This window comes from Ruditapes philippinarum, unplaced genomic scaffold, assembly GCF_026571515.1.
Source record: "Ruditapes philippinarum isolate M1 unplaced genomic scaffold, ASM2657151v2 ctg474_1_1_1_1, whole genome shotgun sequence".
Lineage (NCBI taxonomy): Eukaryota > Metazoa > Mollusca > Bivalvia > Venerida > Veneridae > Ruditapes > Ruditapes philippinarum.
Window position 1 is genome coordinate 307,355 of NW_026860999.1, and position 23,634 is coordinate 330,988.

At 31.2% G+C, this 23,634-nt stretch overlaps 1 protein-coding gene across 2 annotated transcripts in view; it reads right to left on the reverse strand.

Moving 5' to 3' along the window:
- Nucleotides 1–21,905, reverse strand: part of LOC132714184 (macrophage mannose receptor 1-like) — a 66,530-nt gene extending 44,625 nt beyond the window's left edge. Inside the window, exons 1-4 of one of the 2 annotated variants that reach the window (XM_060696972.1) lie at nt 21,493–21,905; nt 19,363–19,435; nt 11,092–11,268; nt 3,766–3,836 (exon numbers count right to left, since the gene is read on the reverse strand). In XM_060696972.1, coding sequence (XP_060552955.1) covers nt 3,766–3,836; nt 11,092–11,268; nt 19,363–19,435; nt 21,493–21,834 — 663 coding nt within the window. In that variant the 5' untranslated portion in view covers nt 21,835–21,905. The remainder of the gene's footprint in view (nt 1–3,765; nt 3,837–11,091; nt 11,269–19,362; nt 19,436–21,492) is intronic. The other variant, XM_060696973.1, reaches the window with a different exon arrangement.
- Between the last annotated feature and the right edge of the window lie 1,729 nt (nt 21,906–23,634).

The window sequence follows — 23,634 nt, forward strand, 5'->3', positions numbered from 1 at the left end:
GAACTCGGTGATGCTCCCCGAATAGGTATTGATTGGACACAGATAAGTAGTTTTGTGTAAATATCTCTTGTAGTCTCAAAATAATGTCCCAGACAAAGTTAAAGTAAAAAATGTAAAAAGGGCAATTACTCCAAAACATGGTAAGGCAGGGTTACAGTTCTTATGCATTGTACATCTACCGAATGAGATTTACCTACTAAGTTTCTTGTTGATACATCTTATAGCTACAGAGCTATGTCCAGAGTTAAAGCAGCTGACCTCCAAAAGATAGTAGAAAAACTGCTGCTGTCTTGCTAATATTTCAAAATCCCCCCTCAAAAACATTATATAGTTGAAAGAAATCGAAATGATACTTCAAAGTGTTCATATTTTACCATTATTGCTCTAAGAACAAACAGTTCGCCTTTCCACCAACGGGAAAAACCTTCTTTTATTATACCACGATATTCTTTCACCCGGTTTTTTTCTATTATCAAGCGATCGTACAGGACAATATCGCGACCTGTGCTCCGGAACGCACGGAATCCGGAATTTTATCAAACATATAGGGATACGAATAACTGCTTTGTTTTTATAATTTTATTAATTCAAGGCACTGAAATTATAATTGATTAATTATTTCATATATATGATGACCAATTTATCGATTTAACCTTTAGCTTGAAATGAGATAGGGGCCTACTTAATGACGAAAATTGATAAACGATCCCGGGCATACCGGATACCGGGATTTTTCCGGATCACTGTTGTGACACGTGACCGCGTTAAATGAATTATCTTCTCCTATTTATATTGGCTACTGCGTTAGTAACGTAGTAGATTATGGAAAAGAAAACCCGATATATTAACGCTTTTGTCAACATTCTTTCTTGAATTAAGGTGTCAGTAATGATGGATTTATACAATAAACCTAACTAGATCAGTATTTACCATTTACTTGAAATTTTATTTCATTTTTTTTCATTTTACCATCTGGAGGTCAGTGGCTTTAAGGTTCAATGTGTAAAAATGGAAAAGTGTAATAACTCAAAAAATAGATAAGGCAGAATTACAGTTCTTATGTACTGCACATTTATTTAATGAGATTTATCTACCTACAATGTTTCTTGTTGATACCTCTTGTAGTTTCAGTAGTTTCAGAGTCATCTCCCGGACAAGGTTCATGAAAAAGGGCGATATCAAAAATAAGACAAGGCAGAGTAACGGTTCTTATGCACTGCACTTTTACTTAATGAGATCTATCTACCTACAAAGTTTCTTGTTAATATCTCTTGTATTTTCAAAGGTTAAGTCCAGGACAAATTGACGGACGGATGGGCGACGACTTTATGCTCTCGCTTCAGGATCGAAAAAGGAAAAAAGAAAACGCAAATCAACAACAATAACAGCGTCATCCATTTTAAAAATTCATTTTTACAACTTGAGGCAATATTTCTTTTTATATGCTGGGACTTAAAACATTGTCATTTAAAGCCCCAAATTATACTTAATCATTAAGTGGCAAATATTTTAATAAAAAATGGTAAAGTAAAATGGTAAATATAGTATCTAATAGTGCTAAAATTAAATGACAAGAAGGTGATTTTGTCATAAAAAAATATCTTCCCCGATTGGACTCTAAGTATGGAACAGCGCTATGCAAATCCTGCAAGCATTTTGACCTGTGAAAATCAGACACAATTTTGCTATTTTTAGCTCTGGCGGTCATTTTGTGTAGCGAACGTGCATGTGATATACAAAACTAGGATTGGCACTGTTCCATACTTCGAAGTTTCGTCGATACCCGTCAGCAGTTTAACCTGTGGAAGCCTGACAAGATTTTTCTTTCCTTTTAATTTTTTCAAACTCAGGCAAAAATTTTGTACAGCCAAGCGGAACGTGCAGGCGACATGCAAAACAAGGGTTGGTATTGATTACTCCTGTGAATTGCCAACATATTGAGCTGTAAAAATTTGACAATGTTTTTCTATTTTTAGCACTGCCACCCCCTTTGGTACAGCGAAGAGGAACGTGCATTCGATATGCACAACAAGGGATGGTACTAATCATTCCATTGAAGCTTCATCAAAATCCCGCAAGAAGTTTGACCATAAAATATCTTTATATTTTTAGCTCTGGTGGCCTTTTTTTGGGCAAAGCGAATAAAAAAAACAACAACAAACAAACTTTCTTGCATTACGAAAAGCGAACTGACATAGACATACTTACACTCCTGGTAAACAACAGAGTTACTTCTTTCGGAGGTAAATGTATACGATGAATTATTCTATCTATTATTCCTAGCTAGTACATGTATTAACAGAGGTATACTGTTGTCTTATATATTTTTGTAAACTCAGCATGGAATTTTGAAAATCGAAGAATGTTATACCATGTAGATTTGAATGTAAATTTGATGAAGAAATGTTTTAACTGAAGTTATGGCGATGTTTTCCGTATTAAATGTTGTATTGGACTTTTTTAACATGAGATAATTGCAATTGCCTAATATTTTATATATCCAAGAATGCAATTAAAATCTAACAAAATATATATGACAAACTGTTCTATTGTGAGAGAGGTAGTCATGTCGCTTGCTAAGGAGATTACTCTGAGTGATAGGTTAATATAATAATTTCATATACACAACTTTTCTTCCGCCACACTTATGTGATTTTAACAGCTTATTACTTGATGAATCCATCGATAAAATAAATGTATTCGGCATTCACATGGTAGTACATGTAATTAACAAAATGGAAATACAGGTGATTTCAACAGTTTATGTGTTATGATATTATAAAGGCGGAGATAAAATTGATATGTTTAGGAAGCCTCCGGTGCCAGTGATCTATAGGATGTTAGCTCAACGTGTAAGGAAAGTTAAGGAAAGTGGTCGTTTGACTGCTGTGTGTGTGTGTGCGTGTGCGCGCGCGTGTGTGTGTGATATGTATATATGTGTTTATCTTTGTGTGTAAGTATATGTATGTTGTTCCACGAACACATTTTATACTTTTTATTCCATGTTATAAATGTAAATGATTTGTATTTTATTTACTAATGTTAATTGTTTTTAGATATTGTACAACGCCATTGAATATGTTTTGTATGTAGTTTTTGTACAAGATTCAATTTACATCATACACGAGGTGTATATGATATGTATCATGTTACAATTTCAGAATGAGTTAAACATTACAAATGTGAATAGTCTTGCTTCTCAATAAGCAGGAAATTTCATATTTCAAAAATGCACAAACAATTTTCAAACAAGAAATTTTTTCACATTTATTAGTAAACATGCGAGATTGAACCGTCATATAGGATATTTCTGTAAAATAACCTATAGCCCATTACGAAAGAGATAGCTCCTTGGTGATATTAGTTCCTCCTTCACGACTGAAAGTCTTTTGAATAAATATCACTAGTTCCTTTTAAAAGATAAGCTTTGTTTCTGATTAAATTTTTTGTTACATTCAAGACATTATATCTATTTGAAACACATTCGTTTTTAATCTGGTTTGCTGTTTAAATGAATTAATGAGGCAATAGCATTCTTTTAAAATTAATATTAATCAAATTAACATGGTATAGCATTCTTCGATTTTTGATGCAGAGTTTACAAAATAAAACATACAATAAGGCAACACTATACCTATAATGACACTTAAATTCGGCGACATGCACTAGCTCGGAAGTAGGTACCGATATGCGCCCGGAAGAGGCATCTCTTATGTTGATCAGGCGTGTTGTTAACAGACAGTAAATATATTAATATAATGTCACCTTCCCCTCATACCAGCTCCGCTGAGTTTGGTCCACAAAATAACACGAGTTGCCATGGCAAATCCATTCATCTTTTAAAAGAAGTAATAGAAAATGTCTTAAGTGAATAAGTTAATTTATTAAATATCAAAACAAATATTAACATTGGTAAGATTAACAAAAGTAAACAGTATACCAGAACAGCCTCCGGAATAAGTTTGCAAATCCGGAATTTTCGCAAACTCAACTACCCTATTTAATATAGTTTCAATACAAAAAGTTAAATCAAGCAATTTGGATAAAAATAGACAATTATTGGCCGTTTATACAAAGATAGCGCAATAATTAAACGTTGGGTGAGCGTTCAAAGTGTGGCCTCCCATGGGGTTTTTCAATTCTCCTACGGAGTTTTACCTGTCCCACTGTGACTTCAGTGGCGTTAAAACCCCATCTCTTAAAGTGGGAGAATAAAACCGTTGGAGGTAAAACAATTTTTTTCTAAATATTTTTACATGTGTTGAATATATAATACTTATAATAAATTTATAAGTATTCGAGGAATATGTTTAAAGAATTTTGCATTTCTCCCATTGGCTGAACTAACCCATTTAATAAATGGGCGGAATCTCCCAAAATTTAAATGGTGCGGAAAACTCCAAAAATTAAAAAGGTTACATGGCGGCATTCCCATTGGCTGAACTAACCCATTTAGTAAATGAGAGAAATCTCCCAATATTAAAATGGTGCGGAAAACTCCAAAAATTAAAAAGGTTACATGGCGGCTTTCAATCTTTTCTGGTGGAAGACATCGGATGCCCTTCCGAGCATTATTTCAGGCGTATGCGGACAACTGCTTAACAATTCCCTCTCAAATGAAACTATTTCACTGAGAACACGGGAAGGGACATCTTAGTAAGTTCTAACATCAAAATTACAAACATTATATATTTATTTGTTCTCCTCAAACCCCAAAACTCGATGCCTTCTTCAATACAACACGGGTATTTATGTGCATAGACAATAGTTATGTCTTAAACGATATGAAACCGTTTCATTTCAAATAATGAGCGTCTACTGAATGCCGATATTGAACGTATATCTTACATTTTAATAAAAAGCTATTACAAATGTAAACGTTTGTGCTTATCTACAAATGTTTACATTTCATTTTAATTTTTCAAAGACTTAAAATAAATGTAGCTAAATTAATAAGTGTAAAAACCAATTACCTGATATTTATATATTTATTCATAACATCCCCCCCCAAAGTGAGTTGTAAATGACGATCATTTATCAAAGGGGAGTAACAATGCATGGTCATTTATTTGCAATACACCATTTCTGTAACCTTATCTCGTTCATGAAAAAAAGTATTTAAATGGACGATAAAACCATCTGACAGAGCTAAGAATTCAGGGTACCCTGCGTTATTTCCAAAACATGTTACATCAAAAACATGCTTGAATTGAGTAAAATCAGTAAAGTTGTATATGACTTCGATTAAAAAAGAAAAATGATAAATGAATAAAGCGGGAATTTGCCACCTTCACATTCGTTAAGAAAATTAGGTTTCGTCACAGTCTTAATTCACGTATGTCTCCGTTGAGCAATCTATTATATCTTACATTATTTATTTGTTACTTGCAATGTTTTAGAATTAACCATGTCCGGTTTAAATGAAAATATGTAGACATTGATTATTCTTATAATCATAAAAATATATTTATCTTATCAACATTAAGGTTTAAAATTGTTCACTTTTTAGGATAGAAGATGTATGATCGGCCGGATAGTTCAGTCGTTAGAGCTGCTAAATGACAGTACATGACTGCACATTCTTGTTTTGGCGTCCGGGTCGGGGCGTGACTGTATCATGTGTTTTATTGTCAGAATTGATTCACATCGCTCTTTAACCACGAGAATTTCGAGGACTAATTTCAAAATACCACAGTAGAGAAGAAAAGATGAGTAAGCGACAGGATTTTTTTATTTGGTGTGTGTTTAAATAATCCCTCTTTAAGGACATATAGGAAGGACACTTGGTAAATAATAAGCAATATGGTTCCAATGCTAGACTCAGTTTAATCAAAGAACGCATTATTGACAATTCAATTGTATCACTTTTTTTTAAAATCAGCCCTTATATGAACTGCAACTACACTACGTTCGTATCCGTGTATTACGAGCGAAGCAAAAATGAAAAGGTCAACGGTTATTAAATAGTTCATTTCGCCTGTAAAATATTTTTGTATCGGCAAAATAGAAGAAATAAAGGAGTATTCTTACTATAACAAAACAAAATGCATTTAAAAGCGATAACTTTTCTCAAACACTGCAAAAAAGTAATAAAACAAGAACCGGTTGAACCGGAATAGGTTTTCGGACACAGAAAAGTATACCTCATTTAGTGTCAGACACTTATGTCAGACATAAAATGCGAAGTGTAAAAAAATAACAAAGGGCTATGACTCCAAAATTAAGCAAGGCAGAGTTAAGGTTCTTTTGCACTGCACTTCTGTTCAATGAGATCTATTTACCTACAAAAGTTCATGTTGAAACCTCTCAAAGTGGTCAAAGGGCAATAACTCTAAACTTAGGCAAGACAGAGTTATGGTTCTTTTGCACTGAACTTCTTTCTAATGAGATCTCATTACTTACAAAGTTTCATGTTGAAACCTCTTACAGTTTTATAGTTATGTCCTGGACGAAATTCAAAGTATAAAAATGAGGAATGTTGAACATTCATGATTTTAGTGTTAATAGATGTATAGTAAGTCGCAATAATTTTCGTGTGATTAATTGTCCGTGATTTTTGCTGTTGTTTAGTAATTAAACTATTCTATAGTATCGCTAAAAAGTCGTCTGCTAACTACGACATCAAATGGAGAAGGTGAGATATTATTACTTTCTTTCATTAAAAGGCATAACGATATCATAAAGATTAATAAATGCATTCAAAGATATATCTGTCCGTTTGCCCGTATTCGTTGATGTATAGATAAAAATGCGCGAGTCGAATAAAAGCAGTATTTATTCATGTCCTTCAATTATTATACAAAACGTTATTTAGAATTTAGACTATTTCTATGAAATATTCACTTTACTGTAGGGATGAATGTATACTTCATGATACAAATGCATTTAAGGTGTCTTTACCGTTTATAAAATCTACAAGTGCATGTATGCTTCAGAAAATTCGGACAAAAACAAATAAAATTGGTGTTTTTATAATGTTTAATTATTAAGAGTAGCCCTATTTGCTAGGTTATCTATATGAAACATAGAAAATATGTAGGGACACATGTATACTTTACGATAAATAAATGTATTCATAGATATATCTGTGACTATATTCGTGAGAGTGAACATAATACATGACTTACTCGATTAAATGAAATGTTCAATTCTTACACAGGACGTTAGTCACTAAAATATATCTAAGATAGATAGATAGAGACGAATATAAACTTAAAGATAAATTTAAGACACATCAGGCCGGTTGTCAGTCATAATAAATACAAGTACATGTATATCTAAGAAAAGTCTGACAATACAAATAAAGTTGGTTTTGCTGTATTCATTAAGATATCTTTATCAAAACAAAATTAAACCATATGGCATATCTTAAGATAAACTTAAACCGTCCGTTTATCAGTGATGGTACCGTCGTCTGCTAGTTCAAACACTGTTTATCGGTATATAACCTGATTGTACAACTAATGTAAACTGTCAATTCTATTGTATTCCTTAAAAAATATAAATTGTCTGATTTGTTTATTATGTCTCTTTTCATTATTATTATTATTATTATTATTATTACTATTATTATTATTATTTTTATTTATTATTATTATTTTTATTCTCGTGATGCTTGATTTGTCTGCTGCTTTTGATACAATTGATCACGGAACGCTCCTTCGCCGCCTTGAACGACACTTTGGAATTGCAGGCAAGCCACTCGCATGGGTGAAGTCATACCTGACCGACCGATACCAGACTGTATGCATAAACAACAAACTATCACAGCCAGTCCACATGGAGTACAGTGTACCTCAAGGGTCTGTCCTTGGACCCAAGAGCTATGTGATGTATACGAAACCTGTCGGAGAAATCTGCCGTAAACATGAGCTAAACAACCATTTCTTCGCAGATGACTCACAACTCTATCTATCCTTCAAACCAGTGACTAGTATTTCAATTCAAGAGAATATAAACCGTATTGAAAGATGTCTTGATGATATTGTAAGTTGGATGAATGCCAACATGCTGAAGCTAAACGGCGACAAAACAAAGTTGATCATCTTCTCATCTGAACATAACGCACAACCTGTTTCAGATGTTACAGTAACAGTGCTTCCAGACAGCCGCAGCGAAATTATGGAATGCGTTACCACCTGGCATTAGAGACTGTAATACCTTGCCAAGTTTTAAGAGAGCTCTCAAAACACATTATTTCATAAAGTTCTATGGACGTTAGTTTCATAAAAAAACAGACATGTACTACTTTTGCTATATTATCAGTGTAAATTGTGTGTTTGATTTTATGTCTTACATTATAATTGGTTTCTTTTTAACTTTTGTTTGTTACTTTTTTTAACAATCTTATTTCGTTCAAATCTTTTATAGGATTTTTTTTTATTGAGCCTTGATTTTAAACTAAATGTGTCTGTATTTCTTACCATCCTTTACTGGTTTTAGATTATCATTATTGTTTAATAGGTTTACTTAATTAATATTGTACCTTATGTCTTATATATATATATATGATTATGTTTTATCAGATTTATGTAAAGCACTCTTGAACATTTATTACTTATGAAAAGAGTGCTATAGAAATGTGGTATATAATAATAATAATAATAATAATATTATTATTATTATTACTATGCGCAGGTAAAGTAAAATCGGTATGAATAAAAAACACAGATATTTGTTTTATAATGCGTTGCTTTTGTATATTAATTTCTATATGTAGAAATTTATTGACTTTTTGTGTAATAAACTAACTTACTCGGTCCGTCAATATGCCAGTTATATGGTAACTTTATTAATGTACTGATTAAATAGCTTTAAATTTACATAAAATTAAACTAGACAGGAAGCTTGTCTTGGGTAAATGGTGGAATTCGCAGGCATCTTAGCGTGAAACTGATAACGATCGCTGATTGGCTTATCTCTGTGGCCCCTGTCAGCTTGATTGACAGGCGGCGTAATGTCAATTATCAATGACTGCATGTTTGATACAAAATAACTACTTGTATGGTTTTATGCAACGCATGCCTTACGGCACACTTTTTCATCACTTATTACTTAATCGCTAGTATCTTAAAAATATGTATGACACCGATTAGATTACCATTTTGAACATATTACCGTTTTATCTTACAAATATTGTTTATTTTTTGTTTGTTTTGAAAAATTTTCACTACTAATTTTTCAACCGGCGATGATAACAATAGAAAAATGAAACAATTTCCATTATTGGAATTGCTTGGTTTTTTCCATTATATGAATAACATTTAAAATTTGTTTTTTCCATAAGGTTATTATTACAACTAAAAGAAGTGATCAACATCTTGTTTTTTTTTCGGAAAAAAAACCTTACCGCGGTATATATATGTAATGAAATCATATAAGTTATATACTTCAAATCCAGGAGAGACTTGCCATTTATCTTGTGAACCTATTTGCCTGTCAAAATAGACTGGACGAGACAGAAAATACAGAGAGGAGACCGGCGAAGAGTACATCCCAGCATTTTGGAATTTTTCTAATTTAAATGGATTTTGTTGATAAAATCGTTACATATGATACTTTCCTGTATTCATTCCCGTCATATTCCAAGATAAAAAGCCAATGCCTGTTTTGTTATAATTTTTATTATCATTATCATCATAATTATTATTATTATTGATTATTATTGATGATTATTATTATAATTTCTTCTTCTTATTATTATTATTACTATTATATTATTATTTTTATTAAAATTATCATAAATATTTATATTATTATTATTATTACTTTTTATTATTATTTTTAAGATGATGATGATGATGATGATTATTATTATTATTTTTTATTATTATTACTATTATTATTGTTATTTTTATTATCATTATTAATAATTTTTTATTTTTATTATAATAATAATTTTTGTTATTATTATTATTATTATTATTGTTATCATTATTATTTTTATTTTTGCTATTATTTTTATGATTATTATTTTATTATTATTATTTTTATTATAATAATTATATCATTATTAGTTTTATTTTTGTCATTATATTTTTATGATTATTATTTTATGATTATTATTTTTATATCATTATTGTTATTATTATTATTACTATTAAAATTTTTATTTATTATTATTTTTATTATTAATTTATTATTATTATTAATATTATTATTATTTTTATTATTTATCTATTATCTGTTATTATTATTATAATTATTATTATTATTATTATCATTATTATTATTTTTATTATTATTTTTATTATTATAATTATAGTTGCGTATTCCCTGCCATTTTATTTGTTTTTTGGATTTTATTTTATCCGTATATTTTGTATTATAGGTTATAAGCGTCACATCTAATAGATAGAACACTCTCCCATTTGCATAGAATGGGAATTATCTCCTATTATAAGAAATTGGATTTTCTCCCATGTATCAACATGGGACTTTCCCCCCATAATCAGAATTTGAGATTCCACCCATGGGTTGATTTTCCCCGCAACTAAAATGGGAGGATTTTTAAACATTACTTTTTATGTTTTTATTTACACAATAAAGTATTTGAAGACAACAATAATAATTTTCTTGCATAAAAGTTAATTCTTAATTTTTTCTAAATCTCTCATTATTTTTATCTCCCATTTCTATAGAATGGGAGGTAAAACCCCATATGGGATAGCAAAACCACAGTGGGAGAATGATTAAACCCCATGGGTGACTCAACTTTGATTGTCTCCCCAGCACTCATTGTTAGGGGTATGTGAAATTTAAAGACCAGTTTTTGTTTAACTTTATACCCATTGTTAACTGAACTCTTCATTTATTCTCTAAGTACTTAAGAATTGGTAGCTGAGTTTGCGAAAATCCCGGATTTGCAAACTTATTCCGGAAGCTATTCCAGATTTTTATTTGTCGAATTCTTTTATGAAAAAAAATAGAGAAAAAGATAAATAAGACGATTACATAAGCTAAGTTTTAATGAGGCGAACCGATATTCATTTTTCTGATAGGGAAAGCTTACAACATAAAATATTGATTTAAGATACAGATAAAAAATGCCTTAGGCTTAAAATTTCATACACAATGTAACGGTAAACAAACCTTTAACACACTTGAAATTGGTGATACTCCATGTTCCAGAGCTTTGACATGTCACTATACCTGTGTTGTTAAACATGTTTTTGTAACCTTTTTGGCATTTGTATTCAGCCTTGTCCCCGATGAAGAACATGTTTCCGTGTATAGTTGCATTCTCCTTTTCCCTAGGCGGACCACATCCTATTGTAAAGTAATAAAAGAGTTGCAACCTTATCTAAAGTATAAAGAGTCTAGTTACCGTCGAAAACAGTTACCCTCGATATGGATATTCAGGTCTGTAACGGAAGGCAGTGTAAGATCTTTATATTCGCACCATTGATAAAAATTTAAACATGCGTTTTAGCAGATCTGTATCTTGCATAATGATCTACGAAAAATATATTCCCAATTCAAATGTTAATAATGACGACATCTGACACACAATATGAAACAATATCCGTTCCAAAGATGTGATTTTGTGTTACATCTATCAAATTAAAAATCTCTTATATTCTAGTAATTTGTCGGCATAATAAACACTTAAAAATTTCATTCAACAACAACAACAACAACAACAACACATCTTTTATTCACTCAAACATGCATATAACATGTAAGATGAGGATAATGTCAAAATGTTTGAGGCATTTATACAAACTGAGATCAGAATATGAATATTTAACAATATAAACATATCTATTACATATTATTTAATTATATGCATATTTTGCCTTAGAAACAATTTTTTTAACTTCTTTAGAAAACATTTAAATATTGCTTAAACAGGATGTAATATATTTGTTACTAGCAGAAAGAAGCTATAAATGTGATATAATTTGTCATAAAAGTTGTAAAATGTAAATAAAGTAGTATTTTAACTTCCATACAAAATACTAATTCACTATACTTGTATTTATTTCTAAAAAGCAACAGTTGAAATGAAAGATGATTCATGTAATAAGCCAGTGATTAATCTTTTAATACTATAAAAGTACAGCAAAATCTTAGTCTTATGAGAAATTAAAATAAAAGTATAATATAGGACCTTTGCTGTATAGTAAGAAAGTGGCAAGTGAATACCAGTAAAACAAAAATATATCTCAGAGCATTACAAAATCACAACTGACTTTAAAATGAAAACATAAATATTTTATTACATTCTTACATTTCTTATAATTATCATTAAGAATTTACATAGTTTATAAAATGCAGGTGAATCTTTTATTGTAAAAAGTTGTTCTAATTTATACATATTAGGACGTCTATAAAAATAAGGTTTTATAAATTGTCTTCTTTCATTAGAAAATCTATTACATTCAAAAAGATAATGAAACTCATCACCGATTATATTTCTACAAAATTACACATTATATGTATATTTGACCAATTTCCAGTTTCAACTGGTAATCTATGGTTTCTTGTTCTGAATTTGACATAATTAAAAATCATTGCATTTTGGGAGTACGAAAGATAAGGTTCAATTTCAAAAGACTTTTTAAATTTTTTGTAAAAAGAACTATTGCTCGATTCATTTATCTTCGTACTATTCATTTAAGAAAAGATCTTTAACCTTTTGTTTTACTGTTTATTTTAACCATTTGGTACCGGGAAAATTATGATAAATCCAAACATTGTTGATACTGCATTTTATTAGTATTGATTTTTAATTATAAATCCACGGATAATTACGTTCAAAATCATTATCATTAATATCTATTGTATTTCTTAGCATATGATGCTATACAAAGTATGATAATTTATTTGGAATTAAACCATTTTCGTTCTGAAGGAGACGCGCCCAAAATGAAACTATTCTTTCCCCAATATCTACAGACAATGGCATGCATCCCGTTTTACCGTATATGAAATAAAGTTAAGGATGTGTTTTTAAAATTTGAGTTGTACGCGTTCAATTACGTCAAGATTACCGTATCCCCAGATTTCAGAAACATAAAGTAATATTGGTTTAAAAGTTTTGTTAAAAAATTCAATTGGTAAATTTAATCTATTTGAATTTCTTATCAGGCTGTACATCGATTTTGCGGCTTGTTCTGCAATATGTGTCTTCGTTTTAGCGAAAGAACCACTTCTATTAAAAAATATGCCGAGGTATTCATATTCATTTACTATTTTGATTGGTTCATTTTTATAAGTGAAATGATAATTTCTTTGTCTCCCTTTTGAAAATACAACTATCTTTGTTTTAGAAATATTGACTGTAAGTTTCCAAATATCGCAATATCTTTCATATGTATATAGTGCTTCTTTTAAGTCATTTGCTGTCTCAGCCATAATAACAGTGTCATCTGCATATAACAGAATAAAGATTTGTAAAAAATTTAAAGCTCGATTATTTTTCTGATCATTATGAAGCAAAATTCCACGAGTATTACTATTATTTTGAAAGAAATCTTTAAGATCATTCAAATACATCGAAAAGAGTAAGGGAGATAAATTTTCCTCTTAGCGGGCACCTATATTACATGAGAAAAAGTTAGATAATTGAGAATTTACCTTCACACATGATTTAATTCCTTTGTACATATTTTGTATAACCTGCAGACATTTTCCTTGTATATTAGCATTAATTAATTTTTCCCATAGACCGTTTCTCCACACAGTATCAAATGCCCGTGTTAAATCAATAAATGAGCAAAATAGTTTAATATTAATATTGAATAATACGGTGTTAAATGAATATATTATCTGAGGTTGAGAAACCTTTTCTAAATCCTGCTTGTGTGTTATTAACAATATCATTTGACTCTACATAATCAGTGATTCTTTTATTTAATATGCTTGTGAAAACTTTGCCTAGGCTACTTAATAATGTAATTGGTCTATAATTTTCTGGTTTTGCAGGATCACCCTTGTTTTTATAGATTGGATTAATGATTCCAACTGCCCAGTGTTCTGGGATTAGACCCGTATCAAGCACTACGTTGAATAATTTGACATAAACATGTTTCATCAAAGAGAGAGAGGCCTTAGTCTGTTCGTTTACTATGTTATCATAACCACTCGCTTTGTTATTTTTAAGATTATTAACTGCTTTAACGACTTCATTGATATCAATGGGCATAATAAGAAAGTTATTATTATTATCATCATTATTGCTATTATTATTATTATTACTATAATTATTATTATTATTATTGCTATTATTGTTATTATAATTATTATTATTATTATTATTATTATTATTATTGGCACCACCATTGCTTTCATCTTTACTATAGTTTACTCCTTTGAAATAATTAAATAAATCTGTTATATTTGCTTCAGTTTTATTTTCCCTTTTGCCTTTGAGAATTTTCCAGTATTTTCTAGTCATTGCCTTTTATTAGTCCCCTACCGGTTTACCGGAGGGGACTTTAGGTTTACCCTCCGTCCGTCTGTCCGTCCGTCTGTCCGTCTGTCTGTCAGTCCGTCAGTCCGTCCGTCCACAAAACTGGATCCCGCGATAACCTGAAAAGTACTGAAAATATTTTTATGAAACTTGGTATATAGATAGATGGCAGTATGGAGATTATGCACGTCTTTTTCTTTTCTTCCTATGTTGAAAATTCTGGTTGCTATGGCAACAAATAGGCTGAAAATATGGCAAATTTTACACATAAACTGGATCCAGTGATAAAGCAAAAAGTACTGGAAATATTTTTATGAAACTTGACATATGGGTAGATGGCAGTCTTGAGATTATGCACGTCATTTTCTTTTCTTCCTATGTTGAGAATTCTGGTTGCTATGGCAACAAATAGGCTGAAATTATGGCAAATTTTACACATAAACTGGATCCAGTGATAAAGCAAAAAGTACTGGAAATATTTTTATGAAACTTGACATAATTATGGGTAGATGGCAGTCTTGAGATTATGCACGTCTTTTTCTTTTCTTCCTATGTTGAGAATTCTGGTTGCTATGGCAACACATAGACTGAAAATATGGCAATTTTTACAGATAAACTAAATCCAGTGATAACTCAAAAAGTACTGGAAATATTTTTATGAAACTTGACATATGGGTAGATAGCAGTCTTGAGATTATGCATGTCTTATCTGTTCTTCCTATTTTGAAAAAATATCAGTTGCCTTGGCAACAAATAGGCTTAAAACATGGCAAATATAACAATATTTGTGATTAGTCAAAAAGAGCTGAAAATTTTTATGAAATTGCATCTTTAATTCAAGAGTTATCTCCTCTTTAAGAATTTTGCTTTTAAAATGTTATATTTTGGTAACAGGGATGTTTCAAATATTAACTTTAGAGTGTCCTTCAGTCTGTCTGTTTGTCTGTTCATAAAAACTGTTTCCTGTGATCACTTTTAAAGAACTTTTCCAACAAGTTTACTTAAAATAGAGAAAATTGAAACATTAGTGAATGGCCAATGGCCCTTCAGAATGTTGATGGGGTTCTAACCGGTAGGGGACTTATGGATTGCTTGCAATACTATGATAATTGCTTGTTTTCCTTAACTTGTAAACATTTGAATATTTGTTTTTGTCATGGAATCTCTTCATTGTAATTTCATTTGCTTTTCTTCTAAGATTTTCTTTTGTTTCATTGTTTTTTCGAAGTTTATATAAGATATTAGCAGTATGAAAATTTCTTCGTGCTTTCTTACATTTGGGTCCGAACCATGAGGGATTAGATTTATTGCTTTGTGTATCATTTGTATTATTATAATTTAATTTATAGCCAAACGCTGTACGTGATGTATCGATGAGAGTTGATATTTCGTTAACTAACATATTTAGATCATTTTGACTGATGTCATCAATTAATATTATGTTATCAAGACTGCTGTTTAACATTTGTATTTTATTTTGATCAATGATATTGATAAAGTTATCAGCCCTTTTTTGATCCCAAAGCTTCACAGTTGGAGACTCGTCGCACTGTAGTTTGATTAGATTATTTAGCTTAAATGACAATTCCAGTTCAACCGAACTATGGGCGTCTGAAAATAAGGGGCAAAAATCACATACCTGTAGGGATGTGACATACTTGAATATTTTCGAGTTACAAATAAATCGTTGATGATATCATCTAAATGCTGACTTTCGAAAAGTTCGGTATCAAGCGTTATATAATCTTTTAGACTTTTAGTTCGAGAATTGAAATCTCCAAACAAGCATATTGAATCATAACTTCTAGAGAATACGTTTAGTTCTTCTTGAATTTCTATATAAGACTCATCTACAGCATATAAGACTCATCTACAGCATAAATAGAATCATATGGTGGTATATAGACCACTGCGCATAATATGTCTGTTTCTAGTTTACATAATTCTTTCGATATGGTAAACCATAGTGCCAATTTACTTTCTGATTCTTTCAGATGGTTTGATATTTAAATGCTGAGCACTCGTGATCGAATCGCTGCTGTGATTTTTGGTAAATATCCTGTTTTAAGTCTAATATATTATCTGCATATACCTAGCAACCATTAGTTGTGCACCTATCGAGTCGCAGTGTCTAGCACTTTTGGTCAATAATATGTATACGTTTTATTTCTAACTGTTTTAACGTTCATCTCTTAATAGCTCTATGGAAATTAAGATTCTTTTAAAGTTTTGTAAAAGGTATTATGTATTTTTCCGTGACGAATCCATTATAAAATATGACTTTTAAGAAACTGAAAATGAAAGAGATTCTTAAAATATTAGATTAAAATTACAAAAAGTACAATATTTTATCTGAGCAATTCAATGGCAGAAATGTTAATTCATGGGCGTAAACAATTAAATCTTTGTCAGATTGTTTAAGTGATGTAAGTTTGAATTTCTATCTATATTTTTACTGTAATGGAGTTTTCAAGCAACGAAAACTTAATCAGTATTATATTTATTTTGAAATGTTTAATTCATAATGTACCAATGATTGATTGATTACTTTTCAGTTTAAAACTATCTACGAAAGCCTAATAGTGTCAAATGAAATAAAAAATAAAAATGCAAAGGCGTTATAACGCGAATAAAGGCATTATTACGCAAATCAAAAGGCGTAAGAACGCGAATAAAGGCGTAGCAACGCGAATCAAAAGGCGTAAGAACGCGAATAAAGGCGTAGCAAAGCGAATTAAAAGGCGTAATAACGCGAACAAAGGCGTAGCAACGCGAATAAAGGCGTTATAACGCGAATCAAAAGGCGTAGTAACGCCTTTATTCGCGTTATAACGCGAATCAAAAGGCGTAGTAACGCGAATAAAGGCGTTATAACGCGAATAAAAAGGCGTAATAACGCGAATAAAGGCGTAATAACGCGAATCAAAAGGCGTAGTAACGCGAATAAAGGCGTAGTAACGCGAACCAAAAGGCGTAATAACGCAAATTAAAACACATTATAATGCCAATTTAATACCATATTTATACTAATCAAATTCGCGAGAAAGGAAGACCAATATTGATCTGAATTTATTGCTCAAGATATAAACTCGTATACAATAATACAATATACATTTACAATAACTTTCATTCTATTTGCACAGTAATTATGCAAACTATTTGTCATAAACTAATAAAGACTCTTTAATATTTGCCAATATAAGATGACTTGGTGACTTATAGGTTATAAAGTATTACCTCCTTCAAATAACAATCCTCCTACGAAGTTTGAATATTGTGGGCCAAATGGAACTTACGTTATGCTCCCGAAACCAAATTGCTTACGGACGGACGGACAGACAGACAGACGGACGGACGCACGTACGGACGCCAGGGGGTATAACATAATATGCCCGAAATTCTTTCGGGCATATAATAAAACGTACATCTAGATCAATTCATTTAAATCAACATTGTTCTTCCTTCCACTGTTTGGAATTTATATGGTATTAAATTAGCGTTATAACGCCTTTTGTTTTGCGTTATTACGCCTTTTGATTCGCGTTATAACGCATTTATTCGCGTTAGTACGCCTTTTGATTCGCGTAATTACGCCTATTGTTTCGCGTTATTACGCGAATAAAGGCGTTATAACGCTTTTCAATTCGCGTTATTACGCCTTTTGGTTCGCGTTACTACGCCTTTGTTCGCGTTATAACGCCTTTATTCGCGTTGCTACGCCTTTTTTTGCGTAATTACGCCTTTTGATTCGCGTAATTACGCCTTTTGATTCGCGTTATTACGCCTTTTGATTCGCGTTATAACGCCTTTATTCGCGTTGCTACGCCTTTTTTCGCGTAATTACGCCTTTTGATTTGCGTAATAACGCCTTTATTCGCGTTGTTACGCCTTTTTTCGCGTTGCTACGCCTTTCGATTCGCGTTGCTACGCCTTTTGGTTCGCGTTACTACGCCTTTATTCGCGTTATAACGCCTTTGTTTCGCGTTATAACGCCTTTATTCGCGTTGCTACGCCTTTTTTCGCGTAATTACGCCTTTTGATTCGCGTAATTACGCCTTTTGATTCGCGTTATTACGCCTTTTGATTCGCGTTATTACGCCTTTTGATTCGCGTTATTACGCCTTTTGATTCGCGTTATAACGCCTTTATTCGCGTTGCTACGCCTTTTTTCGCGTTGCTACGCCTTTCGATTCGCGTTGCTACGCCTTTTGGTTCGCGTTACTACGCCTTTATTCGCGTTATAACGCCTTTGTTTCGCGTTATAACGCCTTTATTCGCGTTGCTACGCCTTTTTTCGCGTAATTACGCCTTTTGATTCGCGTAATTACGCCTTTTGATTCGCGTTATTACGCCTTTTGATTCGCGTTACTACGCCTTTATTCGCGTTAATACGCCTTTTGATTCGCGTTATAACGCCTTTATTCGCGTTGCTACGCCTTTTTTCGCGTAATTACGCCTTTTGATTCGCGTAATTACGCCTTTTGATTCGCGTTACTACGCCTTTATTCGCGTTATAACGCCTTTGCATTTTTATTTTTTATTTCATTTGACACTATTAGGCTTTCGTAACTATCTTTTGCTAAACAAAATATCAGATGCTTCAATAGATAATGTCACAATCATAAAGCTTAGAAACAGAAGTAGGTCGTAATACTGACATTGATAGAAATATTCAAATATATAAAATATGTTCCAGACAATTTTTTTATCTGAATATATGTTCCTACTCCGTTATTAAAGGTATTTAGATCTACATAATTATATTTATGCACATACCTTTATATGTGTTGACCACATTATTTAAACATATTGTAAATGGTCGAAATCATTTGAAATGCCGATTTGCAAATATATGAATGGAATGAATAAAATATGTATTTTATGTTCTATCAGTGGTCACAAAACTTAGTTGCTGCCGTTAACTGACTTATATTTATCTAAATTACCTGAGTTTTGACATTTCTGGTCTACATTGCATTCTCCAGAATGATTACATAATTTACACACCTCATACTCGTCCTGAAATTATATTGTTGTACCAAATATAATTATATCTTAATAATTGCTATTGATATTATCTCATATGTATAAACATGTAGCATCAATGACAACAACAATGTTAAAAGGATTTCTAAGTGAACAAATCTTTACTAGAATGGAAAGAAAATGTACACACAATGAACGAACTAAACATATACAGCAAGCAAACAATTCAATTGAAAATAGAGGTTATATAACAAATACGGTTTATATTTCTTTTGTTTGCAACACAAGAATTTAATATTAGATCTGACGAAATAATGATTTGAAATAAACCAGTGAGGTAATATTTCAATAAACAAGGCATCTGTCTCTCAACAAAGTATTAGTACTCGTTAGTTTGTATCAATAGACATACTCAGGAATTAAGAATATTTGGGGTTTGTCTAGCTAATAACGTAGGTACAAACAAACTTTAACAGCAACAGCTTCGAAAATAAGCAAGAACAGATTAACTTATCTATTGTGACGGGTAGTGCACTAGCTATAGGAAAATCCACTTTGCCGAATTCCGGATAACGACTATTATAAGTGATTTTTGCTACCTTTAATTTAGTTTAAACATATTTTATTCCTTTCAATTTTTTACAATATGTACAATGCAAATATATAGAAAGAAAAATATATAAATACATTTTGAAAGAAAAAGGGTTGGACCACAAGTTCAAATAACATTAGTAAATCGGTCCGTCCCTAGTACGAATATAAAAAAGTATTGATACTATAGATTACATTGAAATGGCATTGAGAAATATAACAAAGTACATGTATTTTAGGAACAAGAAATGTTAGATCATTTGCTGAGAGAGAGAGAGAGAGCTACCTTTAATGACTTTATTGCTGGTAAATGAATAAGATTAAGTCACTTTATAAATCTTAATATATTTCGATTCTTACAGACTCTTTTTGCATATTGCTTGTTGATAAAAGTTTTTAAAATACATTCAAACCAGTTTATATCTGTCTTGCCAATTTCGATTTACAACGACATGTACATGTAATTGGCATCGCGTAATTTCAAGTGATATCATAACCATTCAAGAGTTAATGTAAAATCAAAACATACATAGCACAATGTCACTTTAATTGTTAATGTAAATATATTTTTTTAAATATAATTTTTGTATTCGTCTTCCTCACTGTTACAGGGGCAGTCAAAAAATAATGAAACCTGCAGTGCATAACTCGGTGATTTTAATAATATTAATTAAGTGGACATTTCTGGGTATATTTATTGACCCATTATACAAAAATTATTTCCCTTACAGGAACGATAAATGAGCCGCGCCATGACAAAACCAACATAATGGGTTTGCGACCAGCATGGATCCAGACCAGTCTGCGCATCCACGCAGTCTGATCAGGATACATGCTGTTCGCTAACCAACCCTATTACAAGTAGAGAAACTGGTAGCGAACAGCATGTATCCTGATCAGACTGCGCGGAGGCGCAGGCTGGTCTGGATCCATGCTGGTCGCAAACCCACTATGTTGGTTTTGTTGTGACACGGCTCAAATGTTTTAGTGAGTTAATAAAATAGTTCAGCATTTTATCGGAGTTACTTAACTTTATTAAACTACTATCATTTTGATCAAACTGTCACGATTTTACAGAAATTCGGTAAGAAGTTACTACTGTTATTTAAAGGAACTTACTAAAGAACGAAAGCCTAACAACATAAAATTTGAATAAAAGATCGGCTGCGGCACTTAAAACAGAAAGATATTTAAAAGATGATTAAGAATTTATATAGTCAGAAATAAATTGAAAATTCAATTACTGTTATGTTCATTGCACGATTTGAGTGAAAAAACGTTACAGAACGCTTTTCATATTTTTGTCATTTTTCACAATTAGAATACATATTCTGGAAGAAATGAGTGTACGAATTATTTGAAATTTTACATAAAAAATTGTTTATTTAGAAATTCATCAACTAGAATATTGATCTCAAAAATTATTTCCATTCCCCTCATATCAAAGATACCTTAGTGGAGTCCCTTTTAATCTCATTTTAATTATGCTTAAACCTCACCAAATTCCAGTCCTTTTTCTTTCCAAGAACGTGTCCCTTTTTCTTCTCTATCTTTTCATCGGGATCATCTGAAACATTTTTTTCAACTCCAATAAGAGAGCACATGTTCGCATTAACTTCGAAATTAATGTATTCGCACATTGCCTTTGTCTTACAACTTTCTATACAATGGTCAAGTCCCTTCATTAAAATAGTTTCAAAAATGTAAATATTTTTTGGATACTCAGTGTCTATCTTTATCCATCTTGAGAAATGTGTCTTGTTCGCAAAACACATGTTTGTAACTAAGAAACCTAAAAGCAATACATTTCTGTAAAAATGATTTATTGTTTTAAATTTCATTGCTACGGAAATGTAGTGTCCTCTTCATGAGCAAAACAAAAAATGAGTTACAACAAAAGTTTATATTTTGTTATGTATCCTTTGACAACGTAAATACATTATGATGGATTTCGCGGACGACGAATAAACTGCATATCATGTTAACATTTGTTTTGCATATATAAATAATGCATTTTGGAGTTCTGTCTAATCGATATGATGTAATGATACATTCATTAATATATAATAAGTTTATATAAACTGCATTGTTGGAAATAAAACAATAACGTCATTGATTTTAGCGTATCGATCAACTATCTCTTAGTAATATAGAAAGCTTTGAATTGTCATGTCAGAGAAGTCATTTTTCCGACTTCTTGCCGCTGCTTCCCCTGAATTATCAGGTAAAAGATTCAGTAATATTGTAGTAACGCCGGGCTGATCCGACTCATAATGAACTCTTTATTAGTACGACAATAAGGATTTGAAAACAAATTACAAATAGTAAATAGAAAGATAGCTAAATATATGTTCGATCAACGGAATCAGATCTTTAAAGCATGATTCAAATAAGCCGTATCTTATAATAAATAGATTCAAAACAAGAGGACAACATCCAGAAATATCTATTTTACCTATTATTGTAAAATGTTGAAAATTTTCACAAAACAGTTGAAAAGACCGACACAGGAAATTGCCGTCTGTTACACAAAAAGGGGAATTTTAATTTGAGTGATTCCAGTTTGGGTTGTTCATGACTAAAGCATTTTTTATGAAAATTTTGTAGAAGTTTTCCTGTCAGTTCTACATACTAGTACTTAAGATCTAAGCTCTAGGCATTATAGTTTTCCATAAGAAGATTAAAATGTATAGTTTATATGAACTGATGTCTATAAAAAAGTGACACCGAGGGCGGGGCAAATCGTAGCTCAATATCTATGCTTTAAGGAGAAAAGCATAGTGGTGGACTTCTTCGATTCAAAGTATTTACAGAAGGGAATGTAATGTAAAGATCTGGAAGAAGACAGAAGAAATAATGTTATATCTGAATTTGAGTTCATCTGTCAGCTTCCAATTCAATGGGTAGACTATAACAGGTTTGAGACTTCAGACGATAATATTTGGTATTTGACTGAAATAGACAAAGTCCTTGAAAAGGACATCTGTTTTAGAATCGATATAAATAAACAAGGCAGCTCTTGATTTCTATAGCAAACTATCGATCTATATCGTCTTGTAACATATACTTTAAAGATTAATTATTAAAATTAAAATCAATTCACAAACAATAAACAATAATTTCATACATGATAACACATGATCTATTCAATATGCATTGTACTTGTTCCAATACTCATTTATTCTTTCCGGGAATTTATTTATCACTTTGTTATTATTTCAGATAGAACTTTGTGCTTTTACATTATAGCCACAAAAGATGACACACTTTACGTACGTTGGCTGATATTTCTAAGTTTGCATACTAGGTACAAATAAATCTATATGCATAAAAATAAATATTTTGCAATTATGGTTTTGATTTTTAATTTAAATGAATGATTATGAATAAAAAAGATTAAATAAATAAATTAGAAAATTTGGTCCGAAGATTTCTATTCCAGATAAACCACCGAAAAACAAATTAATACACATAATCTTAAGACACTGCGAAAAATGAAATGTATGTTATATAGGTAGGTTTGTAATTGGTATCAATCCGAAGCGCTTTGATCACAGTCTCAAAGCGTTTTTATATTGGAAATTCATTCATTTCAATAAAAACTGACACAGCACATACATGTATATAACCTTAGGGAATGT